The following is a 22,063-nucleotide window of genomic DNA, read 5'->3' as shown; positions in this document are numbered from 1 at the left end:
GCACATTAACTGTCACTGAGAGTGCTAGCTCAGAGTTAGCACTGTGCTTGCTCTGTGAGACAGGAAAGTACTGGCTAACTGGTTCTTCAGGTTAATCCATTTGTTACCCGGATAGCTAGGGCAAAGGACCAGGAACTAGAAGGGCACGGACACGGCTAAAACATGCCTGTCACCCGGCAGAAAGATGCGCTTGTTGGCCACCGCAGCCCCCTGAAGTGTCGATGTTGGATTGTCGTGTGATAGTTAGCCGTGCAGGTTGTCCTTTCATTGATATTCACAGCAGCACCGATGGCTGTGAAAGCTGCCTGTGTTGAGGACACAGCTTCAGAGGGACAGTGGATCTCAGTGTGGGGCTCACAGCTGGGACCCGAAAGCCAAAAAGACTGTATATTTGAGATTTAGGACACACAATCTGTGAGTGCATGGCAGAAGTGTCAGAGTTTTGTTTACCCTGCCCTGGTGCATTTAATGTTTAATCCGCCCAAAGGAGCACTCATGACAACCTGCAGGGCTCCTCCCTCCGGCTAACACCCCTCCGCTCCCCAGGGACAGCTTGTTGTTGGCTCACAGATCCCAGAGGTTTGTGTGTTGACCTCTCATGGAGCTCTCACTGCTGGTAGGAAATGATAATTATGTGTTGTCACAGCAGATTTTGTTGTAATGCTGCAGGGCGGCTTGAGAAGCACAGGACGCTTTTTGCAGGTGAAGCAAGTAAACCAACCGATAATTATTTCTTTTAACAAATTGTTAACAGATGCTTTTGGTAAGGATTCCTTAACTGTGTTTATATTGGAATTAGGACACTGTTTCTAGAGTACCTTGGACGTCTTTGGGCATTTGCTGTGATTTCTTGTTACTTATTGACCAACATATATGTCTGCACTGATATACCTGCAGTAAATCTCCACTGTTCAATCAGCCAGGTTGATTTATTGTCTAGGCTTAAATTACAATATGCAAAACCAAGGATCAACCTAGAGCATACAAACAGTAGATGTCGTAAAGGGTAAGATTTTCCAAACCTGTGTATTGGTGTTGACAGTCTTGGTCTTTCCTCTCGCTTTCAGTCCTGAGTAAATATCGAGCATTACTGAGCCTCTGACCAATAACCTGGAGAGTGAAACCGGCAATACTTGAAATATTAAATATGAAAGTTACTGATGAGGTTTCTGCTTTTGGCCGTCATCACCTGCGAGCTACTGTTCTTGTTCCAGATGATGAAAATTACCACATTTTAAACATATTTTCTGAATAGTCGGACATCCTGACCCCAGGGTGGGATGGCACAGTCATATGCCAATCAGACAAGCAGCTCTTTCATAATGACTACGGTGTAACGATACCATCAGCGATGAGACATGTCTGGGGAAGAGGCACAGAAATACTTATGTGGGTGGGTATTTAACATTTTAAAACATCTACATCTACCGGCCACTGACAGATAAATGTTCAAATTCAGCAGCCAAACAATAGTAAATTCTTATTTTCTGTCTGAAATCTACCTGCTGCTGTCATATTTTAGCTGCATTTGGCTGATGCTAACTTCTCACCCTGTTTATAGCCTAATGAGGGACTCATGCAGTCTAATATCTCAGATTTCTTATTCAGCCCAGTTTTGGTAACACAGTCTTAGAAGCTGAACTTCATCAGTGGAGAGTCTGGAGCAAGATATATATGGACATCAGTGTGTGTTAAAGAAATAAATCCAGTGTATTCTCTCAGTATCCTTCAGCCTTCGGGGCGCCACCACTGTCTCTGTAGATCAGAGCATCTTAAACAACTTCAGTGATTCGAATGATAAATTTAATCTCTCGCCCAAGGCCCGCTCGTGGAAATAAAGAAATCATTGGTGCTCTCGTCATGTGAGGACTTACCAGAAGAAAGCCTGCGACTCATTTCAGGAGATGACACATAGTTTAACAGCAATAAAGGGATTTACAGAAGATGCTTTTCCCCTGTTGGGTTCATTTAGAATAAGACATTTCAGTGTTCAACCTCTAGTATTATTGTCCTGATGTCCACAGGCACAGAAGACCAACTCTGTCCATTATTGGTACCAGTCTCACTTGTCACTTCCTGTGTTTCAGCTGCACAGTGTCGCGTCTCGTGACTGCCTGATTCGTTAACCCTCTCTTGTTCTCTGAAGCTAAGAGCTAATGTCGTCACATGATCTGTTGGTGTGTAGATAGTTTAGTAGGACTGATGTTTTTCAGGAGTTGTTAAATTAAAGAGGAAGATCGCATCAAGCACCAAAGTAACAGAATGAGATTCATGCAAACAACCTTGATCATTTTAAATCAGCTGTAATGAGTATTTTATACTGACAGTGGATCACTTGACAGGACTTCAGTGTCTCAGGTGGCCGGAACCATGACTTTAAATGAATGATAATGTTGCTCCATATCTGCTGGATGTATAAATAAGCAGCTGTTCGCAAAATAATGGCAAAAGGTCACAACTTAACAGGTGATAATATGACAGTGTTCACAGCCTGCTTTTGCTGCTCCCAAGTGGCCGAAGCATCTGTTATTGCAGGTTTAAGGTGTCAAACTGTCAGAGTATGGTGTTATAGTTTCTCAGCGCTCATAGCTGCTCGGTTTGCTGCGCTGGACTTTCCAGAAAATCAAACTGGGTGGTATAGTGCTGTGCTGTGGCATCGGTAGGTGCACTCCTTTTACTCTTCAGCTATGGTTGACTTAGCTGTTGTTGTCAGCTGCCCTTCCCAGGTCTCAAAGCTGTTTGTACCGGACAAACTGGCATCACTTTGTGAGTAGCAGAGCAGCAAATGTTTTCACACACGGGATGCAGGTAGAACAACTTTTGAATGGTTTGAATGGTGGATGGAGAGCAGCCAAACCAACGCACATCTGTGAGTGTATGAGTTTAGATATCCTGTGAGTGTAACTTGTAGAGGCTCAGCATGTCTCATACTTTCTCTCTCTTAAAATGAGGTTGTGATTCACAGCTCATCATCGAATGACTATCAGCTCACACATCGCTGACGAAGGTTGCTCCTCACAGTGCTGCTCTTCCTGCTGCTGGCTCCATCCTCACGCATGAAGCCCAAAGCTAGTGCTTACTGTTCCTCTTCTTCGTTGGTTCCCAAACACAAACCCTTCCCCCACCTCATTTGTCCTCAGCCTCCCCATCGCCTTATATCACTGCCTTAACATGCTTATAGGGAAAGCTGCAGCATCCCCGGGCGCTCAGCTTCAAGCCAGCTATTTACATTTCAAAAGTTAACATCAGAAATAGTTTTCCCTGCCTTTCCCTGTGGGCCTTTGTGCTCTGAGACTCATCTGATGCCAGAAATAAAAGATTGTTGGATCAGAACAGGAAGAAAGGCTTGTGCTGTCACTTTCACTTCTGTATTACACAGCCTGCAGTGATGGCTGGTGTCTGTCTGTTCTTTCCAGTTTGGGTTGTTTCCAGTGGTTGACAGCTGACCTTGGTTTGTGTTGTTGGGGCACAAAGCAGTGATTTTTGATTGATACTCAAGTTCCCTGTTTGGCCCTTTCAGGGATCAAGTTCACAGAGTAAAAACAACTTTTATTTAGGTACTTTCATCTTCAAGGATGTGCGTTTCCCCTCAGTGAGCTGTGCAAAGGTCTGCGCATCAGTTTTTCAGCTCATTCACAGCAGCGAGGGACTGGTAGCTGAATGGATTTGGATTTTCATTTTTCTCTGACATTTTATAGACCAAACAGTCAATAGAGAAAACAGTCAGCAGGCTAATTTATAATGAAAATAATTGTTATTGCAGCCCAGTTCTTTTTATTTGTAGGTGTTTGTGTGAAAATAATTGCATTATTTAAGCATCTTTGGAGACTGATGTTGCATTAAGGAAATGTTTTTCCTTTATCAGCCTTTTGGCAGTTCACCAACAATATTAGGAAATTCTTGTGAAAATGTATTTTGGGCTCTCCAGCACAAGGTTGAGGTTCATATGATCTATTTATTCATGTTCATTCTGCTGAAAATCCCCTCTCAGCTTACCTGAAGCTGCTGTTTTCCATCCCCTCCTACACACAGCGTCAGTTTCCTGCCCTGCTGTCAGCTGATAGGCTGCGGGCTGGTTGCTGAGTCACATGGAGCAATCAGGGCTGCAGCTCTTTCTGCGTCTGCCTCGGCTGCTCAGGGCCGTCTCCAACTCGGCTTTTGTGTTTTTCTCTTTTACACTTGAGCTGAAATGTGAAATCTGAGGCAGCTCAGGACAAGTCTGCCGTTTTCACCCGGTGCCATAGCAGCTTTTACACCGAGGTGGGCAAGCTGGTTCAACTCACCGTGCCTTCACAACATAAAGGATAAGGCTAATGTTAGTTGAGGCACACCCTGGAGTCGTTTCATTTCTGTATTTTTCACGGAGCCATGGAGTAAAACGCTGTTTCTGTAATTATTCAGTTGCGTTTGCAGTTTCAGTTTGGCGTGCTTGCAGAGATTTATTAGGCAGCTTGCTACAAGTGCTGCTGAAGCGCTCAGTCATAATCCTCTTAAGTTTGTGTGTGTAATGAATACAAAGCAAAGAAAGTCTGGATGGAGTGGGAAGGAGTGCGCGATTCGGACTGTGTTGAAGGTGTCAGAGGAGCAGGTTTTACCCTGCAGTGTTCAGCTGATATATGCATATTAACAACATCTGTTTTACCTGCTGCACCTAATAGTCTTCCCCTTTAATCGCCAAGACTGATTCAGGATCTGATTATGTGCTATGACCGCATTATGGCAGCACTAAGAAACCGATTATTGTTGGAGATACTGTAATCATGAATTTGAATAGGCTGGCATTGCTTTAATGTACAGCATTTTGCTACTGCAGTGGATGATTAATATTCAAACCTCTGAAGGTGGTAAAAAAGGCGCATATCATATCTGATTATGCTGAATTTGTTGTGTTTTAGTAGGTCGGATGAAAATGTGGACTTAAATTGATGCAGCACTAGAATAAGATGGTTGACCAACAAAGTGAATGTGGAGACCTGTGGCAGCCGCTCGTCACGCTCTTCAGGTTTTCTGCTGGTTTCCGTTCAGGGCTTCCTCGGCTCGTATCTGTCTGTGAACCACACGCAGCTCACAAACCTCAGATCTGGATTCGAACTGTCAGCAGGCGGCAGGTTTGGCATCTGTGGTTTGGTTTGTTCTTTGATCACAGCTGCACTAAAGTCCCTCTTTTTTACTTAAAGCATCTCAAGTGATGACTTGTCAGGTTCTTTTTAGAGCTCTCCAAACTGCCTTTTACAAATATATTTAACCTTTGTTTATCCAGCTTTTTCTGCTGCTACACCCTGCAGCAAGCAGAGCAGTCAGACTCACTCACAGGCACCTTGAAGCATTTCTTATTAATTCTCTCAATCTAAAGAGCTGTCCAGTCTCAAAGCCATGCCTCTAACCTTTCGTGTAAGCCAATGTTGTTTCTCTCTCTGAGCAGCGTATTGATTGTAAAGGAGGTGAATCACTGACTGGGCTGTAAAAGGCTCAGTAGAGGCCATGAGACCAGGAGAGGCCGGGAGGATCCAGCTTTGAATGAAACATCCGAGGGTTACGTGTTTGCCCATTGATGATTTCTCTACTTTAATCGATATGTCTCACGTGCCCGGTGGAGCTTGTTCTGCTGGACTTTTTATACTTTTTGCAGCAGCGAGTGATTCGACCTTTTTTTGCATTAAATATAATTACTTTTTCTCTAAACAAGCATAGAAGTCATGAGGCGAGTCAACAAGTTCAGTGTCTTTTAGCTCCTAACAAGACTGTTTGTGTCTGTGAAGAGCATTATTAGCCCTCCTGCAGTCATCGGAGCCTGACTGTTTGTACTCTTAAGCTTAATGAGGACATCCGTATCATATTCATTTGTTCCAGATTTATTTCTGTTCTGTAAATCTGTACATTAATTTGCCATTGATTTATTTTGGTTTGATTTGATCTTTATACTGTATCGAGTTAAAACAACTGTGAAATAGATCTGTACATCATTTGGACATTAACCTTCCCATCCCTGCTGTCAAATCTGCAGGATGCGTGAGGACATGTCCACCATGGTGTGTGTGAAGGAGGAGGAGGACCCTGGGGAGAAGCTGTCCCAGGATGAGATCATCTCCCGGACCAAGCAGGTGATCCAAGGCCTGGAGGCCCTGAAGCAGGAGCACCACTCCATTCTGGAGGGCCTGCTGGGGACTCTGCGCTGCCTGAAGCAGGATGAGGAGGGCGTCCTGGTGGAGGAGAAGTCCCACATGATCCGCAAGTCCCTGGAGATGCTGGAGCTCGGGCTTAGCGAGGCTCAGGTATCGACTAGTTGACTAATCATGCACATCCATAGTCTGTGCTGATCAAAGGGTCTAAACGGGGAAAATGCTGAATCACCATCTCTTTTCACTCCCCTTTTTGTCTAAGGATGTGCAGCAGCTAACCAGGATTTATTCATGTTTATCTGAAGGACTGTATGTAAACATTTTGATGTAACTGGGGAAAAATTGCATTTTCAGCGATGACAAGCGCCGGACGTCAGATAAACAGCGGTTTTAGTCGTACCACTAAATAACAACAAGCTCTGCTTTCAACTGGAGCATTATTTTTACACTTCAAGAAAGTAAAGTTAACATTTCTGTGTAGTTTTTGTTGCTGGAGCTCTTCTTTTGCACAGCACAAAGGCTTAACACCCACTTTTAGCACAAATTCACACCAGACACAAGGCGTCAGCGTTGCATCAAGGAGACCGGAGTGTTAATTCAGTCAGTCCACACCAACTTCGGCTTTCATTTAGGGTTCACTGTCCTCAGAACCAGCTGTCCTGTAGGCTCAATCAGAGGGTTACAGGTGTGGATTCAGACATTAGTTCAAATAGAAACACGTCAGTTTCATGAGAAAGACGAGAGACAGCCTTCAGAAGGGCTCCTGAAACACTTAAAAAAATGCTGCTGGTGCAGACTGTCCTTTAGTTCACAGCAGTTTGACTTCCTGTAGTGATGCACATAATGACAGAGGAAGAAAACAAAGTTTCCAGTGCAGAGTTGTTAAAGTCGTCATGGTGCCTTTTCTTTTAAATTGAATTTTTAATACATACAGTTTTCTGAAATCAGTGTTTCCAAACACTGACTTCATCTCCAGTAGTGTAAAAAACAAAGATTTCCCAAATCCTCCTGAAGACAGAGACAGAAACAAAGAGAGAAGCTTTTACATCATTTTAAAAAGCAGCTTTTTTTCAGAGGAAGTTTGAAAGTTTTCCTCATTGTTAAGTTGGCAAACGCGGGCTTGTGACTCACTGATGAGTCATTGTTTAAGTTTTCGCCTCTCATCTCCCGGCAGGCTTTGTCTATTAAATATACAATACACTGCACCAGGCACACTCTAACATCCACCTTCAGCTTTTTGGGTAGCTTGCAGTTACAGTGACGGTGAAGTGTGATTCATATTTTTCTGCATAATTTTCCTGTTACAACACCCCTAATGTCTCTATGCCTCGAACTCGTCGTCTAATTACAGCCTTTCACCTTTGAACATATGCTATTAGGTGGATGCTTTTACCCAAAGTGCCTCTCAGTAACATTATTGTACACGTTTTTAGCTCTGGCAGGGAGTGTGCTCTTACCCCTGACAGTTTGAGTCCACCACACATTACGCTGCCACTGAATCTGTGACTGAATCTCTTTGGATTAAGATGTACGATTGATTTGTTCTTGTATTAAAAGCACTTTTGTTGGTATCATGATAGAAACTCTTGACATACTCTTGAATGTTGAAGGTGTTCATATAGATGTTTTTCAGTGTAGCCCAGTCAGCCTTGCACTCAGGCCATGGTCGTTGCCGTCAGTAAATGTGTGGATAGCAGCTTCATGAGAACGATGTCTTGTCGTCTTGGTCTCTCCAACGATCGACCCCAGCATGCAAACTATGTGACATGATTTTCACTGTTGAACCGTGAAGCGACTCATGTGTAATCAGAAAACTCTTCGTCCAGGTGATGATGGCGTTGTCGAGCCACTTGAGCTCAGTGGAGTCAGAGAAGCAGAAGCTTCGGGCTCAGGTGCGCCGGCTCTGTCAGGAGAACCAGTGGCTGAGAGACGAGCTGGCCGGGACACAGCAGAAACTGCAGAAGAGCGAGCAGAGCGTGGCCCAGCTGGAGGAGGAGAAGAAGCACCTGGAGTTCATGAACCAGCTGAAGAAGTACGACGAGGACTTGTCCCCATCTGTGAGTCCTCACTTCGTCTTCAGAGTGTGTCCTCGTGTTTGACCAGATATGCAAACCAACAGCAAGGCAGAGGTCGAATCAGCAGGTGTCATAGAAAACATTTAAACTTTTCAAACTCTGCATTATAGTCAGAATACACATAATGTTTGACAATCATGGGATATATGAAGAAAACAGTGGTTGATTTGTGGTTTGATCAGAATAAGCTCTGGTGTCTGTTTGAGTTTGGTTTGTTTTGTCTCTCCAGGATTGTCCGAGTTGTCTCATCGTGTAGCTTCCTTAAAGAGTCTTATTTCCTTCCGTACCTTCTCTCCCTCTGATTCCTTTTAAGTCTCTGAACTTCTTATCAGCAGCGGAGTCGATTTAAAGTTATCAGTACAAACGATCTCAAGTATTTTAACACACCCAGGCTGCAGAGCGGCTGCATTAGCAGATACAGTCAATAAGTAGTTTTTAATGCTCTTCCATGAATTTAGCAAACATTGAGTCAGTTCATTCACTGCCCCCCTCTCCTCCTCTCCCTCACTGCCCTCTCAGGAGGAGAAGGACTCTGACTCCAGTAAAGAGACTCTGGACGATCTCTTCCCAGATGACCAGGACGACCAAGCCCCAGGCAGTGAGTGTTCCGCCTTCCTCTTCCTCCTCTTCCTCTACTCGGGGGATTCTCAAGCATTTTCAGTCAGCACCCAAGTATGAAAACTAGTTCCTGGCCTCGGGATGTAGATGTAATATTTGGGCTGCTCTTGTCGTGGTCACAGATGTGAAGCACGTCTGTGACCCAGATTCAGGGGAAAATTAAAGCAAACATCACCAAGAGATTATTTCTGAAAATGCAGTGCTGTATATTCTGAAAGAGAGTTACCTGAAGTGTGTACAGAGTAGTGGAAAGACTTTCTGTAGTTAACTTTAGCTTCCACAACAAAGCTGTGAGTAAAGACACGCAGGCTCTTCTTTTCTTTGATGATGGCAGTCATTTTTAAAATGTACCTGCCGTAAAACGGAGTCCTCCTCTGGGAGCAAAACTTCAATCTGTGCACCAACATGGAACACACCAAAGTCGAGTCAGTGGATGTCCCCAGAGTCAGAATATGTCACATAATATATGGTGCTGATTAATCTGTGCTGACAGATGTTTTACAGACTGTCGTAATCAGCCTTTCTTTGCTCCAGTAGTGGCTGATGGTCTGAAGACTGCATTCAAAGTTCAGAATGACTTGATTGTTACTGAATTCTGACCACTTTTGGGCCGTGGGTGTTGTTGATGTTGGGGTATATCAGCCCTGTCTGTCAGCTTTTTCCTCCTCCAAACTATCGTTATTACATCAGCTTTTAAAAATCCACCATCAGTCGACCTCTACTGGTGAGTTTGTCCTGCGGCACATCCCTTTTCTGCACTTTTCTTCAGCGTCATAAATCTTTGTTTCCTCGTCTCTCTCTCTCTCTCTCTCTCTCTCTCTCTCTCTCTCTCTCTCTCTCTCTCTCTCTCTCGACCACTGTCTCACACTCTCTCTCTCGACCACTGTCTCACACATGCACTCCCCAGTTTTTCTTTGCTCCCAGCCTCATGTCCTCCCCTTCCCTCGGTGTTTGATGGGGTTGTCTTTCAATAGCTCAGTACCCCAGACCACAAAGCTGTGTTGGCTGTAAAGGCCCATTAGTCAGGACCTGGTTTAGCCTGGAGGGAGGCCAAATGAGAGAAAACCTCCCAGCCAGATTGGTGTTGTGTAGTACCAGGATTTCTACAGCGTGTTCTTGTTGTGCGGCTGTAGTCAGGTGAAATAATGTTTGGCAGAAGGCTGCAGTGGTGTTGGTATGAACAGTTGCTTTGTCTTTTGATATGGATGAAATGCTTAAAATCAAAACATTTGGCAAAAAAAATACCAATGCAAAAAGTGAAAGCACATCATTCTGATTAGCTTCAACCTTTTCGTCTTCATAAAAGCCATCACAAACAGCCCGTTTGACGGGGATTACCGTTACATCCAACGCCACACTTTAATTCTCGAAACCTGAATTTAAAGAAATACACAGGAGCTTTGTTGGGGGACAAAGTGACCGACAAGCTTCTGGTTTCCACAAAGAAACAGCAGGTTGTTCCCAAACTTGGCGCTGATGCAGTTTTGTTAAACTCTTTTTTGCACCAAGGTGATTCCCATTTGGCTCCTGGCACCAGTTTGTCAGCCAGTTTAAACTGCTGACAAACTGGACAGCAGACTGCAGCAGATCATTGTCTGAGCGAGACTGCAGCTCTGTGCACTCCAGCCCTCTGTTTCCTCTTTTTAAACTGTTTAATTTAACCTACAGCTGGAGGTGATGGATGATATACTGTGATACTGCAAAGACTGAGTGAAATATGACTGAGTCTTCACACCTCCATCAAGTTTTAATGTTATTTTAAATGATCTTAACAGCATGAAGTCCAGTCAAACACTGTTGAAATTAAGAGTTGACTCACTTCCACTGCATCGTCCTGCTGCCCCAGATACTCACTAGAGCACTTAATGTGGATTAAACTGCTGCTGGAAATAGTGCCCAACAAATGCCCACACTGTTTACCCTGTTTGAGTAACAGAGAGATCAAGAAACAATAATGTCAACTGTCTAACTGCTGTATTCATCCAATCACCATCCAAAGTGTAAAACAGGTTTTCATCCAGACTCCTCCGAGTTTTTTTTTTTGGCTGAAATTATGATTCCAGTGCAGGTTATGGAGCAAAGGAACGGTGTCAAACTTAAGGACGACATTTCTTCGTGTTAGATTGAAAACTGGCTTCATTATGCTGATTTTCAGCATGTTCCCTGGCAGTGTTAGTAGAGCACCGGGGCCGGATATGAATTATGACCAGACAGGAGACACAGACTGTAATAGAATATAGCTGTGAGGTAGGTATTGGATTTGGAAATAAGGGGAGCATTAGACTGACTTTCTGCTGCATAAATCTCAATAAATGTGGTGTCATTTTAGAGGTCAACACTGCATAATGATGAAAAATCCAAAAACAATGTGACGTTTCTGCCCTGAGTTGTTAAAATAGTAAGTCGTGAAGCCGTAAACAGACAAGGTGACAGAGATTAGCCGTCTTTCAAAGATGAATTTGAAATAGGGAATGGTTTAAAGTGCTTTGAAAATAATTGTGGGTAATTGTGAGTGAGGTTAGAGAGACGCACAATTTAAACATTCATGTTGTAATGCAGTAATTATGCACCCGCAGCCACTCACATAAACAAGCCTCAGACGCTCATTGTTACAGTCCTGCTCACACCCACACCTTCCTCCTCACACCTGCGTCAGTACTGACAGTAGATACAGTCAGGTAGCTACATTTGAGGACGGTATCTACAAACCTGAAAGGACTGAAAGTGAGGAACAGATGGGCGTTAGCCTGAGGGAAGAGAAGCTGTACTTTATTGGTTTTATGATTCCAAACTGCTGGAAACATAAAACAGATGGCTCAAAATGATGCCCGTGCTTAAAGCAGTGTGTGTTTTGATTGAATGAAGAGGATGGATGGAGGAGAGAGGAAGATGAGGCAGAGTAGGAAAAGAAGTGTATGCAGAATGCGTTCAGGATCTGCTGCTGAATGCAGAGTGAACACATCATCGAACGCTGCTTCCACTGACATTAATCCTCTCAGTGTGAAACAGAGCTGCCCGACCGGTGTGTGTGTGGGTTTGTGTGCACGTGCGTGTGTGAACGCTGGAGTAGATTAGATGTCTTCCCTCCTCAAGATTACTCAGACGGCCTGAGAAGCTTGTGGGGTTTTGCTAAATTGCTGTCAGCAGGAAGAAGATAATGGTGGATGGGGGAAGAAAATGGTGATGACAGCTCTGCCTTTCTTTAAATTGGCCTTAAGCTTATATACTCTGCTGTTTCTGGAAAAATGTTTACATGTCTGTCATTTAGCAGACTCTGTCATCCACACTGAGTTACTGAATGAGCTTGTAGAGACTTAGTGCTCTGCTCCTGTTAATGAATTGGACCAATTGGCTGCAGTCTTTATCGAATGGATTTTCCAGGGATTTGCTGCTGCATCTCCATAAAGATTTTTACAAAGAACAGTGGTCCATCCTACACTTCCCTTAATGCCACTTGATGGCTTTTTGAATGGATGGATGGATGGATGGATGGATGGCTTTTTGGCTGAACACACATTCCTGAATTTTGGTAAACTGACCTTGATGTGTAAAGCTGGTCCAGTTCTGAGCGCCCCTGTAGCTTCAGAGTTAAGATGCAGATCACGAACCACAACGTCCCCGGTTCCACTTCAGATGGAGACTCTGTTTCCTCTGTGATATTAAACTGAATATCTTTTGTTTTTGGACTGCTGGTTGGACAAAACGAGCCATGTGAAGACGTCATACTGGGCATTTTTTAGTCCTGGATGTGAATGAAGACCAGTTGATTTGCTTCCCAGCCACTGGTGATGGATGTAAATGCTCCGTGTCAGTGTGTTGTGTGGTTGTAGTCCTCTGTGAGCTAGCATAGGTGGAGCCGGGCTGCTGTGGTGCCAGTGGACCTGAACACCTGGTATCACTCAGTGTCCGGACTCTTCGCTGTGGTTGGTGTTATTACTGTCAGTGGGGGGTTCCCACTCCAAAGCCCACCGGCTCTCCTCCAGAGTAAATATAGAGCTGCCTGCCTTCACTAAGAAACCCAATCAGGTGGTTTCCTGACCTCTCTCACACACACACACATACACATTCATGCATTCTTACACACACGCTTACACAGAGACAGACGGACAGATGGACAGACATCTCATGAAAGACATTCCAGTCACGTTCTTCTGACCCTGTTAAACATAACACAGCAGCCACATTTGCTGTGCATCGTAGTAGACTGAGGATCGTTTATGTCTGAATAATCTGTTTATGTTAACAAACAGCCTGTTTGTTTGTTTGTTTGTTTGTTTGTTTGTTTGTTGTGGTTTCAGCTTTGACCCATCTGTAGGAAAGCAATGACTAATGGCTCCTGAGGAATGTTAAAATGAAGCAGGAGAAAAGCTGTGACGTCTGAGACAAAGTTTGACTCATGTTCAAACACATTATACAATAAGTCCATTTGGCTTTTGTAACTACGGCTGGACGAAATGCAAAAAGAAAATAAGTTAAAGTTAGTTTTATTGGAGCCGAAAGAATTAATCAATGAGTCGATCAACAGAATAAAAATTCTTAATTTTTTTAGCATTTGCTTATTTCCAACCGCTCAGTCAAGAAGATTTGAAGCTTTTCTTTGTTTATGTGGTAGTAAACTGAGCATCTGTGGGTTTTGGACGGTTGGTTGGACAATATAAACATATTAAAGTTGTATTTCATTGTACATAACTGTAACCAAAACTATTAAATTTCACTAGTTAACAGTTAAAACATGCAGTACTGACTCTAGCTGTGGTTTCTGTCCTTTCATGGAACAACTGACAGTTTCAGATAATAAGAAAGAAATGGTAAATGGGTCAAATATGTATTAACTTCTCATGAAATGGTGAGAGGCACAGATGTTTGTTTCCTGATGTCTCATCTTTTCTTTCCTTCTCTTTGCTCACGTGTCTCCAGTCCAGCCGAGCCACGGCAGTGCTGCGGCAGCGGCTGCCCAGCAGGGAGGCTATGAGATCCCAGCCCGTCTGAGGACCCTCCACAACCTGGTGATCCAGTACGCCTCCCAGGGCAGGTACGAGGTGGCTGTGCCCCTCTGCAAACAGGCCCTGGAAGACCTGGAGAAGACCTCCGGACACGACCACCCAGACGTGGCCACCATGCTCAACATCTTAGCCCTTGTCTACAGGTTGGTCTACCTGCAAAATAAAAAAAGGACTAATAATACTGTTGACAGTAATGTACTGTCTGAGATATGAGGAAATGCATGTTAGGGCAGTTTGGAAAAGATGCACCGTGCAAAAGAGGCCAAAACTGATGTATTCTTCAGAATCTAGATTTTTAGGATAAAGAGTGGTTCAGGTAAAGTTCAGTTTGCTGGAAACGCTTCTGTTTCTGACATCACACTGCCACCACCATGAAAACAAAAGCTTCACAAGCTCGTAAATCCTCAGTGTCTCAGCCACTCTGACTGTTTTACAAGCCGGTCCAGGATTTCAGAGTGAAGCTTCTTAGTGGATTCTGGGACAGCGTTCGGCAGTTATCAATGAAAGGAATGCTTTTAACCCTGTTGGTGTCATAGCACAGTCTGCCTTCAGATCGTACAAAAACCCAGAGAGAAAGATGTGATCAGGGTCACAGCATGTTATCTTTTTCTCACCCACACAACATGGAGGCATGTCCCTTGAAACCTCTGGTAACAACGCAAAGCGCTGTGTGACAGGCCTCTGTAGGACCTCCAACGTTAGCTGGATGCCTCTCGACGTCAGCAGTGGAGCATAGCAAACACATCAGACACGACCGGAGATTTACCGTACAGTAATGAAACTGTGGAATCATTCATTCCCCGGCGCAAGAAGAAGAGAACAAAAGAGAGCTGGACAAGTCTTTTACAGGGGTTGATCCCATGTTTTTTACTCCCACAAATCTTACCCACTGAATAGTCAGTGCAGTTTTTTGGTTTGGTTGCCCTGAAGGAATGAGAGACTGTTGCACAGACTGTGGGAACTGCTGCAAAGCTATTTGGACCACATCACCTGAAAATAATGGGCTGTTAGTGGAAATTGTTAGCGTAGTTTATGTTTCTTTTCTTTGTGTGCTTGTCTGTTATTCTGCCCACCGGTGTCTGTGTATTCGAGTCTGACTCTGTTTGCTTCTGTCTGTCAGGGATCAGAACAAATACAAGGAGGCAGCCAACCTGCTGAATGATGCTCTGGCCATCCGGGAGAAGACTCTGGGCAGGGACCATCCAGCTGTGAGTACATCTGCCTCTGCGTCGCTTCAGCCTCATTCACATGTGGTGTTATGAGGGATTATGTGCTGATGCTGGTAGACTGATAGAGTCAGGTTAGCCTTTTCCCCTGTTTCCTGTTTTTATGCTAAGCTAGCTAGCTTCTGGCGTTAGCAGCGTATTTACCTTACAGCCACGGGAGTGGTATTTATCTTCTCATCTAACTCTCACAAGAAAGCCACTAAATGTGTTTCCCAGAATGGCAAGCTGTTCCTTTCATATAACAGAAAAGGTGGATCCCTGGCTGTCGTGTGGTAAACACGTTAATCTGAGTTAGTCCAGTTAATGGAAAAGAAAATAGTTCTTCACCTTGTTAGACTGAGACAGCCATGCTTCATTTTATTTTCTGTTGTTCCTCGCACGTTTATTACCCTTTACTCTGTCGACACCTATTTCAGGCTGCTGCAGTGGCCCAGTTTTCCCTCAGCGATCAATAAGATTCATTTAAAAATATTGTACCCAGCTCCCTTCAGCGATTTTCCAAAGTCATTAAGCTGTGCTCCTCGACACAGTCTACCCCTGGGAAAAAGGTGTTTTTTAAAAGTGTAGTCTTTGAATCATTAAGACTGAAAAACACTTAAAGCCTTCTCTAAATAACAGGAGCTTTAACTGGTTTACAGTCAGAAGAAAAGATGGGTTAGGTATTTGGCTGCACAAGTGTCTCTGTATTAACTTACTAGATGCACAAAGAAGAAGGGTCATTTTACCGATTTAGGACAAAACAACAACGTCTGAACTGCTGATGTAAGTTTCAATGCTTTTCCAGTGGAAGGCAGGAGCACACGGCACCTAAAGCCTCATGGGAAATGCTGGCTGTGCTCAGGCCACCCACCTTATACATTTTAAATTCCACTTTTTTAAAATCCGATTACATTTCTCCCAAACAGCCCAGATGTATTTGTCCACGATCGGGCCTGTGGTCCAGGACCATCAGCGTGGGTGTGACTAATAACTGACTGCGGCCTGTTCTCAGACCGTTAACCTGCTTGTCGATGTGACTGTAAACATGCAGCAGGTGGACTAACTGTGTTAACCCCAGCAGGCCTGTGCCTCCACAGTGAGGACCTCCGTCACTCTGCACTGTGTGAAGCTGAGGTTAGCCCTCCCCTCCCACCTCCATCCTCTCATCCTGCCACCAGACCCTGATCCTTCTGTTCCTTTAGGAAGTGATTTTTCCAGTGATTTTTGTCAGCAGAAAATCATCTTTTTGGCAATAATGTAGACAGTTATCTGATTCACTTTTTTCTTTTTTTTTCCTCGCACCGTATTTGTCATTTTAAATCTGGTAAATTGGTATCTTCCTCCTACTTCAATCATGCTCGTCTTTCTTCTGTTTGCATTTTCCTTCACCCTGTTTCAAATGATCCGTATTGAGAACCGGCTCTCAAGCTGACGCTTGTGTGAAAGGTGGGACTGTTGGACTCACCTCTGAACTCATCTTGCTGGACCGGCTGCAGCCTGTCCAGGGTGAGAGGGACCAGGCCCATGTGGAACTAGTTAAGGGCCCCCAGCTGATCACGGCTGTGTTGGAGCACTCTCCAGAGACCACGAGGGTCAGAGACAAGAAGCCTCTGATTGTGGTCTCTGCCTGCACATCAAATAGCTGTCAGAAGTTTCCGGCTCTTGAGTCTAGACGTGGGGTCCGCCTTTAGACTCCACTGGGGGATGGCGGGGAAACCTGGAGGAGGGCGACTGAGAGGAAGGGCCTGTCTGATCCGGACCAGAGATGTGGTGGACTTCAGACACAACAAACGGCAGTAACTCAGTGTCTCTCTTTGTATCTGATCTGCAGCCGCTTGTCTTGAAACACAAGATCGTTATCGTTCTCTGATATTTGAGGCGTGAAGAATAAGCTTCATCTTTGGGGTTTTCTCGTAGATTGTGAAGGAAAAGTGGAGAGCAGCATACATAAAAATCAGACTGAACATGGCGAGGTGATTCAAATTCACCTCCTCTGTTCGTGTTTCACCCCCTTTCATCACCGCTCCTCTCTGAATGAGCTCCCCCTCCTCCAGTCATCTCACCCCTCTGCCCTCCCTCCTTTGCTCCCGCTCTGTCCACATGGCCAGCAGAGCCTGAATCAGAGATCAGAGGTGACCCCCAGGCGCCTCTGTAGTCTCCCTCCTCCTCAGTGCACGTGTTGGAGATGCAGCATACGCGATTGGGATCAAATTACAGCTCACCATAATCACTTCCTGTTTCCGCACGCCTTCTTCCTTCTCATTAATTACTCTCTCACCAGATCAATGGCGCTCTGCTGCTGTCGTGGAGTCTTGCGGTTGCACACACACACACACACACACACACACACTGATGTTTCTGGAATTTCCCCTCGCGGGACAAATAAAGGAATATTGATGACTGTAGCTCATCGTCAGGCTTGAAAAATGTTCTGAAATGAAGGATGTGTTTGTGTCCCTGTCAGGTCGCTGCCACCCTCAATAACCTGGCTGTGCTGTACGGGAAGAGAGGAAAGTACAAGGAGGCCGAGCCTCTGTGCAAGAGAGCGCTGGAGATCAGAGAAAAGGTAGGTCAAAGGTCATCAAACACCGTGACGGAACAGATTCAGTGGCAGTTAAATAACAGGAAAGCAGCAGCGCTCAGCAGCTGATTCTCCATCAGAAAGCTGCTTCTACTTGTACTTTCTTCTGCACCAAACTTAAAACTTTCACTTTCAAGCAAAAGTTAACTTTCAGTTTCAGGCAAACTGTGTGTCCTACTTTAATAAAAAGCAGTCAAACACCAAACTGAAGATTTCACTCAAGATGGTTCCCATGAGCTGTTTTAAAGGCAGCAGAATAAAGGGCGATCACGTACTGTTGCTATGCTCCGTCAAGCTTTCCATTTCAGCACAGCAGACTTTACAGTGATAACACTGACAGACTTACTGCTGCTGATTGTTTAGATCTTCTGTGCTGCAGGTTGAACGTGTGTGAAGCGTCCACGTTTTACAGTTTGTAGCTTCTCTGCAGCAGCGTCACAAGCTGATCGGCAGTGCTGATATTGATCTTCAGGTGATCGTCGTGCACCATGTGATGAAGCTCTCTCAGTCCTCTGAACTCCTCTGGAAAGACGGTCTCTAAGTGAAGTCAGCATGTTTCTCTCTGGACATTATTCACTGGAATCATACGTGTCAATACAGTGAGAACTTCCATGTCACCACAAATACATTGAATCACATTAGGTGACTTATTGGACTGATTTTGTTCTCCTTTGACTCAGATTCTCACTTCGCTTTGTATATTTCAAAGATGAAAGTCACGGGACAGCACGTCTGTCCAGGGAGAACGTCCTTATTCTGTCTGATCTCGGCTTTGATGCTTACAAAGGTGCTGCTCAGCAATCCTGAGAGTGGAAGACACTTCTTATTCTGCGTCTGTCCTCAGCTCCTGCCTTTGAACAAACCCTGCCTCACTCTCTGTCTCACTCCTCTGGGGATGAGACGTCACTTTTGGTTAAGCTGAGCGATTTCATTTTATTTTGGTGCTGCTTAAACTCAGATAATAATGCTCTTGCTTAAGCTGGAAGATTTACCGCTGCACAGGCAGGCGGTGCAAGGTGGCTGCGGCAGAGCGGTTTTTCCTGCAGTTTCTCCTTTTTTGAGATGTTCAGGAAAAGCTCAGCTTCAGCTTCATGCGATGGGGGCGAACCTACGAAACTGATAGAAAGGCTTTTGGCTGTTCAGTTTATTCAAGAGGAAACAAAAACATGTTGATGGTGAATAAAAAGCTTTTGCTTTGATGTTATTTCACGAAGTCTCAAATGAATTCTTGAATTATTTCTTTAGTAAATATTTCATGAGTAGCACAGTTGTTCTTGTCAAATTTTATTTGGCATGAGTAAATAAAAACAAGTGTTTACAGAGTGATAGCATGTTTCACAGGGGCACAGGCGTGTCTTTAGATTTCAGCTTGTCCTCTGGGCCCTGAGAACAGAAAGTCTTCAAACCACTGAGCAGATATCTGTGATATTAGCAGCCTTATCCTTTAAAACCCAAAGACCAGGCACAGACTTCTGCCATTTCCCTTAAACATGAAGCACTAAATAAGTATTTAATCTGGTTGAACGGAGCAGAGAACCTGACTGAAATCAAGAACAAGTTTTATTTTCTGCTCAGATGTCCTTGAACAACAAACTGAAGCGCCACCTGCTGCTATCTGTCTCTGACGTCTTTGTTGAAATATGCTCGTCTGTCTCAGAGGGACAGAAACTTGCTCTCCAATTTCTCAAAAATTCCCATATTCAGTAAATATTTGGGTAAAACGTGGATTCAGTCAGTGCCCTGTTAGTAGAGATCCTACGAGCTTCCCAGAAAGCACCGCAGACTGCAGCACTTCTGGTATTCAGAGGCAGGGCACTCATCAATAAACACGATCAATCCCTCAGCGACCTGCAGCTCACTGGTGGCTTACGGCAATCATTTTGCAGCTAATGACGTTTACAGGAAAGCTGTCAGATGTGTTGTGCTGAGGAGGAGGAGGAGGCGTGGAAGGCCAGGACGGACCGAATACTGTCTGAGGCTCTGCTCAGTTTCCTCTGCACCATCCTGACAATCACAGACACTGAGAGGCTGTCAGTCTCCAGCGGGGAGGGAGATGATCTGTGGTGCTCAGCAGGGGTTTGATCTCAGACCTCCCACAGACGTTATACTGTAATAAGCTGAAGCCAGAAATCCCCCACAGGACAAACAACGAGCTAACTTGGGTTAGCTTTCATCTCCGATGCTCCAGTGCTTCTCTTTCTAGCTTTTGTCTCCGTCCTCAAACTTCACGTCCCTTTTTCTCTTTCTCCACTGTTTTTAATGAAGTGGTTTCTCGGTGAGCTGCAGTGAGCTGAGACTTCTGGCTTTCTGTGACTTCATCTCCTTTTCTCTCCTTCGTCATCCTCTTTGAATCTTTTTTTTCTGCCTGGCATCTCCCTCTCCAAAGTCTCAGCCTGTCTCCACTTCTCTCCTTCTCTTTGATCCCCCTCTTTTCCAGTCATTCAGACTCAGACTAAACCCTCTCTGCAGTTTTCTTCATCTATCCACCTCAGTCTCCAGTGATCCTTCTGCATCTCTTTCATGCTTCCTACATTCAACTCTAATGGCTTTGAGCTTCCTCAGCACAGAGGAAAAGCTTACACTGCTCTCATATCCACATTAATGCAAACATCCACTTTTCGCAATTTTTCCTGTTCGTTCTGCTTCTTTCGCTCTGTGAAGCGAGGATATCGTTTTCTCTGATAAATGCTGAGCTGATGTGTTTGTCCTCTGTGCTCAGCTTTTATTTAATCAAGCAGGTCAGTCGTCCACCAGCCTGGCTCAGGTCAAAATCTTTTAGGAGACACGTTTGGAGGTTAAGTTGTGGTGTGAACAGCAGTTACAGATTTGATTTCCAGGTCGTTTCCGGGGGCCCAAATTCATCAGTCTAAAATGGCAAATAGACATTTTTATGTGTAAAGGTAGAGCCTAAATTCCAAGATCAGCAACAGTACAAATGATCTGTGGCAAGCAGTGCAAAGGTCGACTCGGCCTGGCAAGAGATCTAACAAATCAAATTAGCAGAAGCCAACAGATTGGCAGACAGCCTTATTTTCCATTGAATCCAAAATTACTAAAGTAGACACGAGGATTGAAAGTGGGTTAGGGTCACACATTTGACCCTGATGGAAATTCACAGAATGAAGTAAAAGAATTACTGAGGAGTTACAAGTAAATTCCAGAGTTTTCTAGCCTCTTTGACACACAAAACGTGGTGGAGTGACAAACTGCTCCATGACAGATTACGAGCTACAACAAGAGCTTCCAGCACCTGGTTACAGGCTGGTGGTAGTTTCTCACCCAGGTTTAGAGCTGTGGACCAAATGGCACAGAGGAGACGCAGCTTGTTGCCTTAAACTCGTTCTGTTGGACGTACAGGCTGTTGTCTTAACCCCTCTCTGCTCCTGCTTCCATCCCAGGTGCTGGGGAAGGACCACCCAGATGTGGCCAAGCAGCTGAACAACCTGGCCCTGCTGTGTCAGAACCAGGGCAAGTATGAAGAGGTGGAATACTATTACATGAGAGCGCTGGAGATCTACCAGACCAAACTGGGCCCAGACGACCCCAACGTGGCCAAGACCAAGAACAACCTGGTGAGAAGGGTGGAGGCTGGGTGGAGGAAAGCCACTTTTGGGTATTTCAGTGTATTGATACCAGATAAATCAGTTTAAATGGAATCAGGATTGGAGTGCTGTAGTCCAGGCTAAACTGTGTTTATTCTGCACTAACCTGTAGACATGCTCTACGTTAGCCAGTATCACTTGTGTGTTCATTCCATTGGTCCAATCAGATTCACCATAGAGGCTAGATTCCCAATGAAAATAAACACCACAGGACTGAAGCCCAGTAACACCAGAAAGTGGCACAGAAGAAGCCTTCAGTGTGTCTCGTAGCTCTGTAGAGACGACTCACAGCTAGCACACCGCGGTAGCTGGCAAGCTAACTGCTAGCACACAGTCCAGCCAAGCTAGCATGAGTCAGTCACAGTTTTCTGTCCTGTGCCATTAACACCCTGCACACCAGCACTGCAGCAGATTCCATCAGAGTGAATCGATTTGATCCCCCAATGAAATCTGGTTCTTTTGAATGTGACCAGACTTTGAGTCTGAATTATTAATCAGATAAGAAACAGCTGTTTTCTGTTTGTCTGAAATGCCGATTTTAATTGTTCTTCCTCTTTTGATCAAGAAACAAACAACATTTTCTACTAAAAACAGCTGCGTCCCCTCAGTGTGTGATGTGCAAGACGACCTCTTCTGCATGCTGCCATGCTGACTCTTAACGTTTGCTTCTCTGTGTTCTTCAGGCGTCCTGTTACCTGAAACAGGGCAAGTTCAAGCAGGCTGAAACTCTGTATAAAGAAATCCTCACCCGCGCTCACGAGCGGGAGTTCGGCTCTGTTGACGGTACGACACGTGACTGGACGACAAGCACAAACACACTTAGAGTTTGGACATGTCAGCCGCTATTCTCTTCTCCACAG

The 22,063-nt window shown here is 44.7% G+C and overlaps 1 protein-coding gene across 4 annotated transcripts in view; it reads left to right on the top strand.

The window, feature by feature from the left end:
- klc1a (kinesin light chain 1a) overlaps positions 1-22,063 on the top strand; it is a 43,482-nt gene that overhangs the window by 710 nt on the left and 20,709 nt on the right. For all 4 annotated transcript variants that reach the window (XM_076749039.1, XM_076749041.1, XM_076749043.1 and 1 more), the window contains exons 2-9: positions 6,005-6,272; positions 7,946-8,176; positions 8,714-8,792; positions 13,730-13,958; positions 14,936-15,023; positions 17,485-17,586; positions 21,000-21,173; positions 21,887-21,986. In XM_076749039.1, coding sequence (XP_076605154.1) covers positions 6,006-6,272; positions 7,946-8,176; positions 8,714-8,792; positions 13,730-13,958; positions 14,936-15,023; positions 17,485-17,586; positions 21,000-21,173; positions 21,887-21,986 — 1,270 coding nt within the window. In that variant the 5' untranslated portion in view covers position 6,005. The remainder of the gene's footprint in view (positions 1-6,004; positions 6,273-7,945; positions 8,177-8,713; positions 8,793-13,729; positions 13,959-14,935; positions 15,024-17,484; positions 17,587-20,999; positions 21,174-21,886; positions 21,987-22,063) is intronic.

Source organism: Chaetodon auriga, chromosome 14 (assembly GCF_051107435.1).
Source record: "Chaetodon auriga isolate fChaAug3 chromosome 14, fChaAug3.hap1, whole genome shotgun sequence".
Lineage (NCBI taxonomy): Eukaryota > Metazoa > Chordata > Actinopteri > Chaetodontiformes > Chaetodontidae > Chaetodon > Chaetodon auriga.
This window is presented reverse-complemented; position numbering and strand designations above follow the sequence as displayed.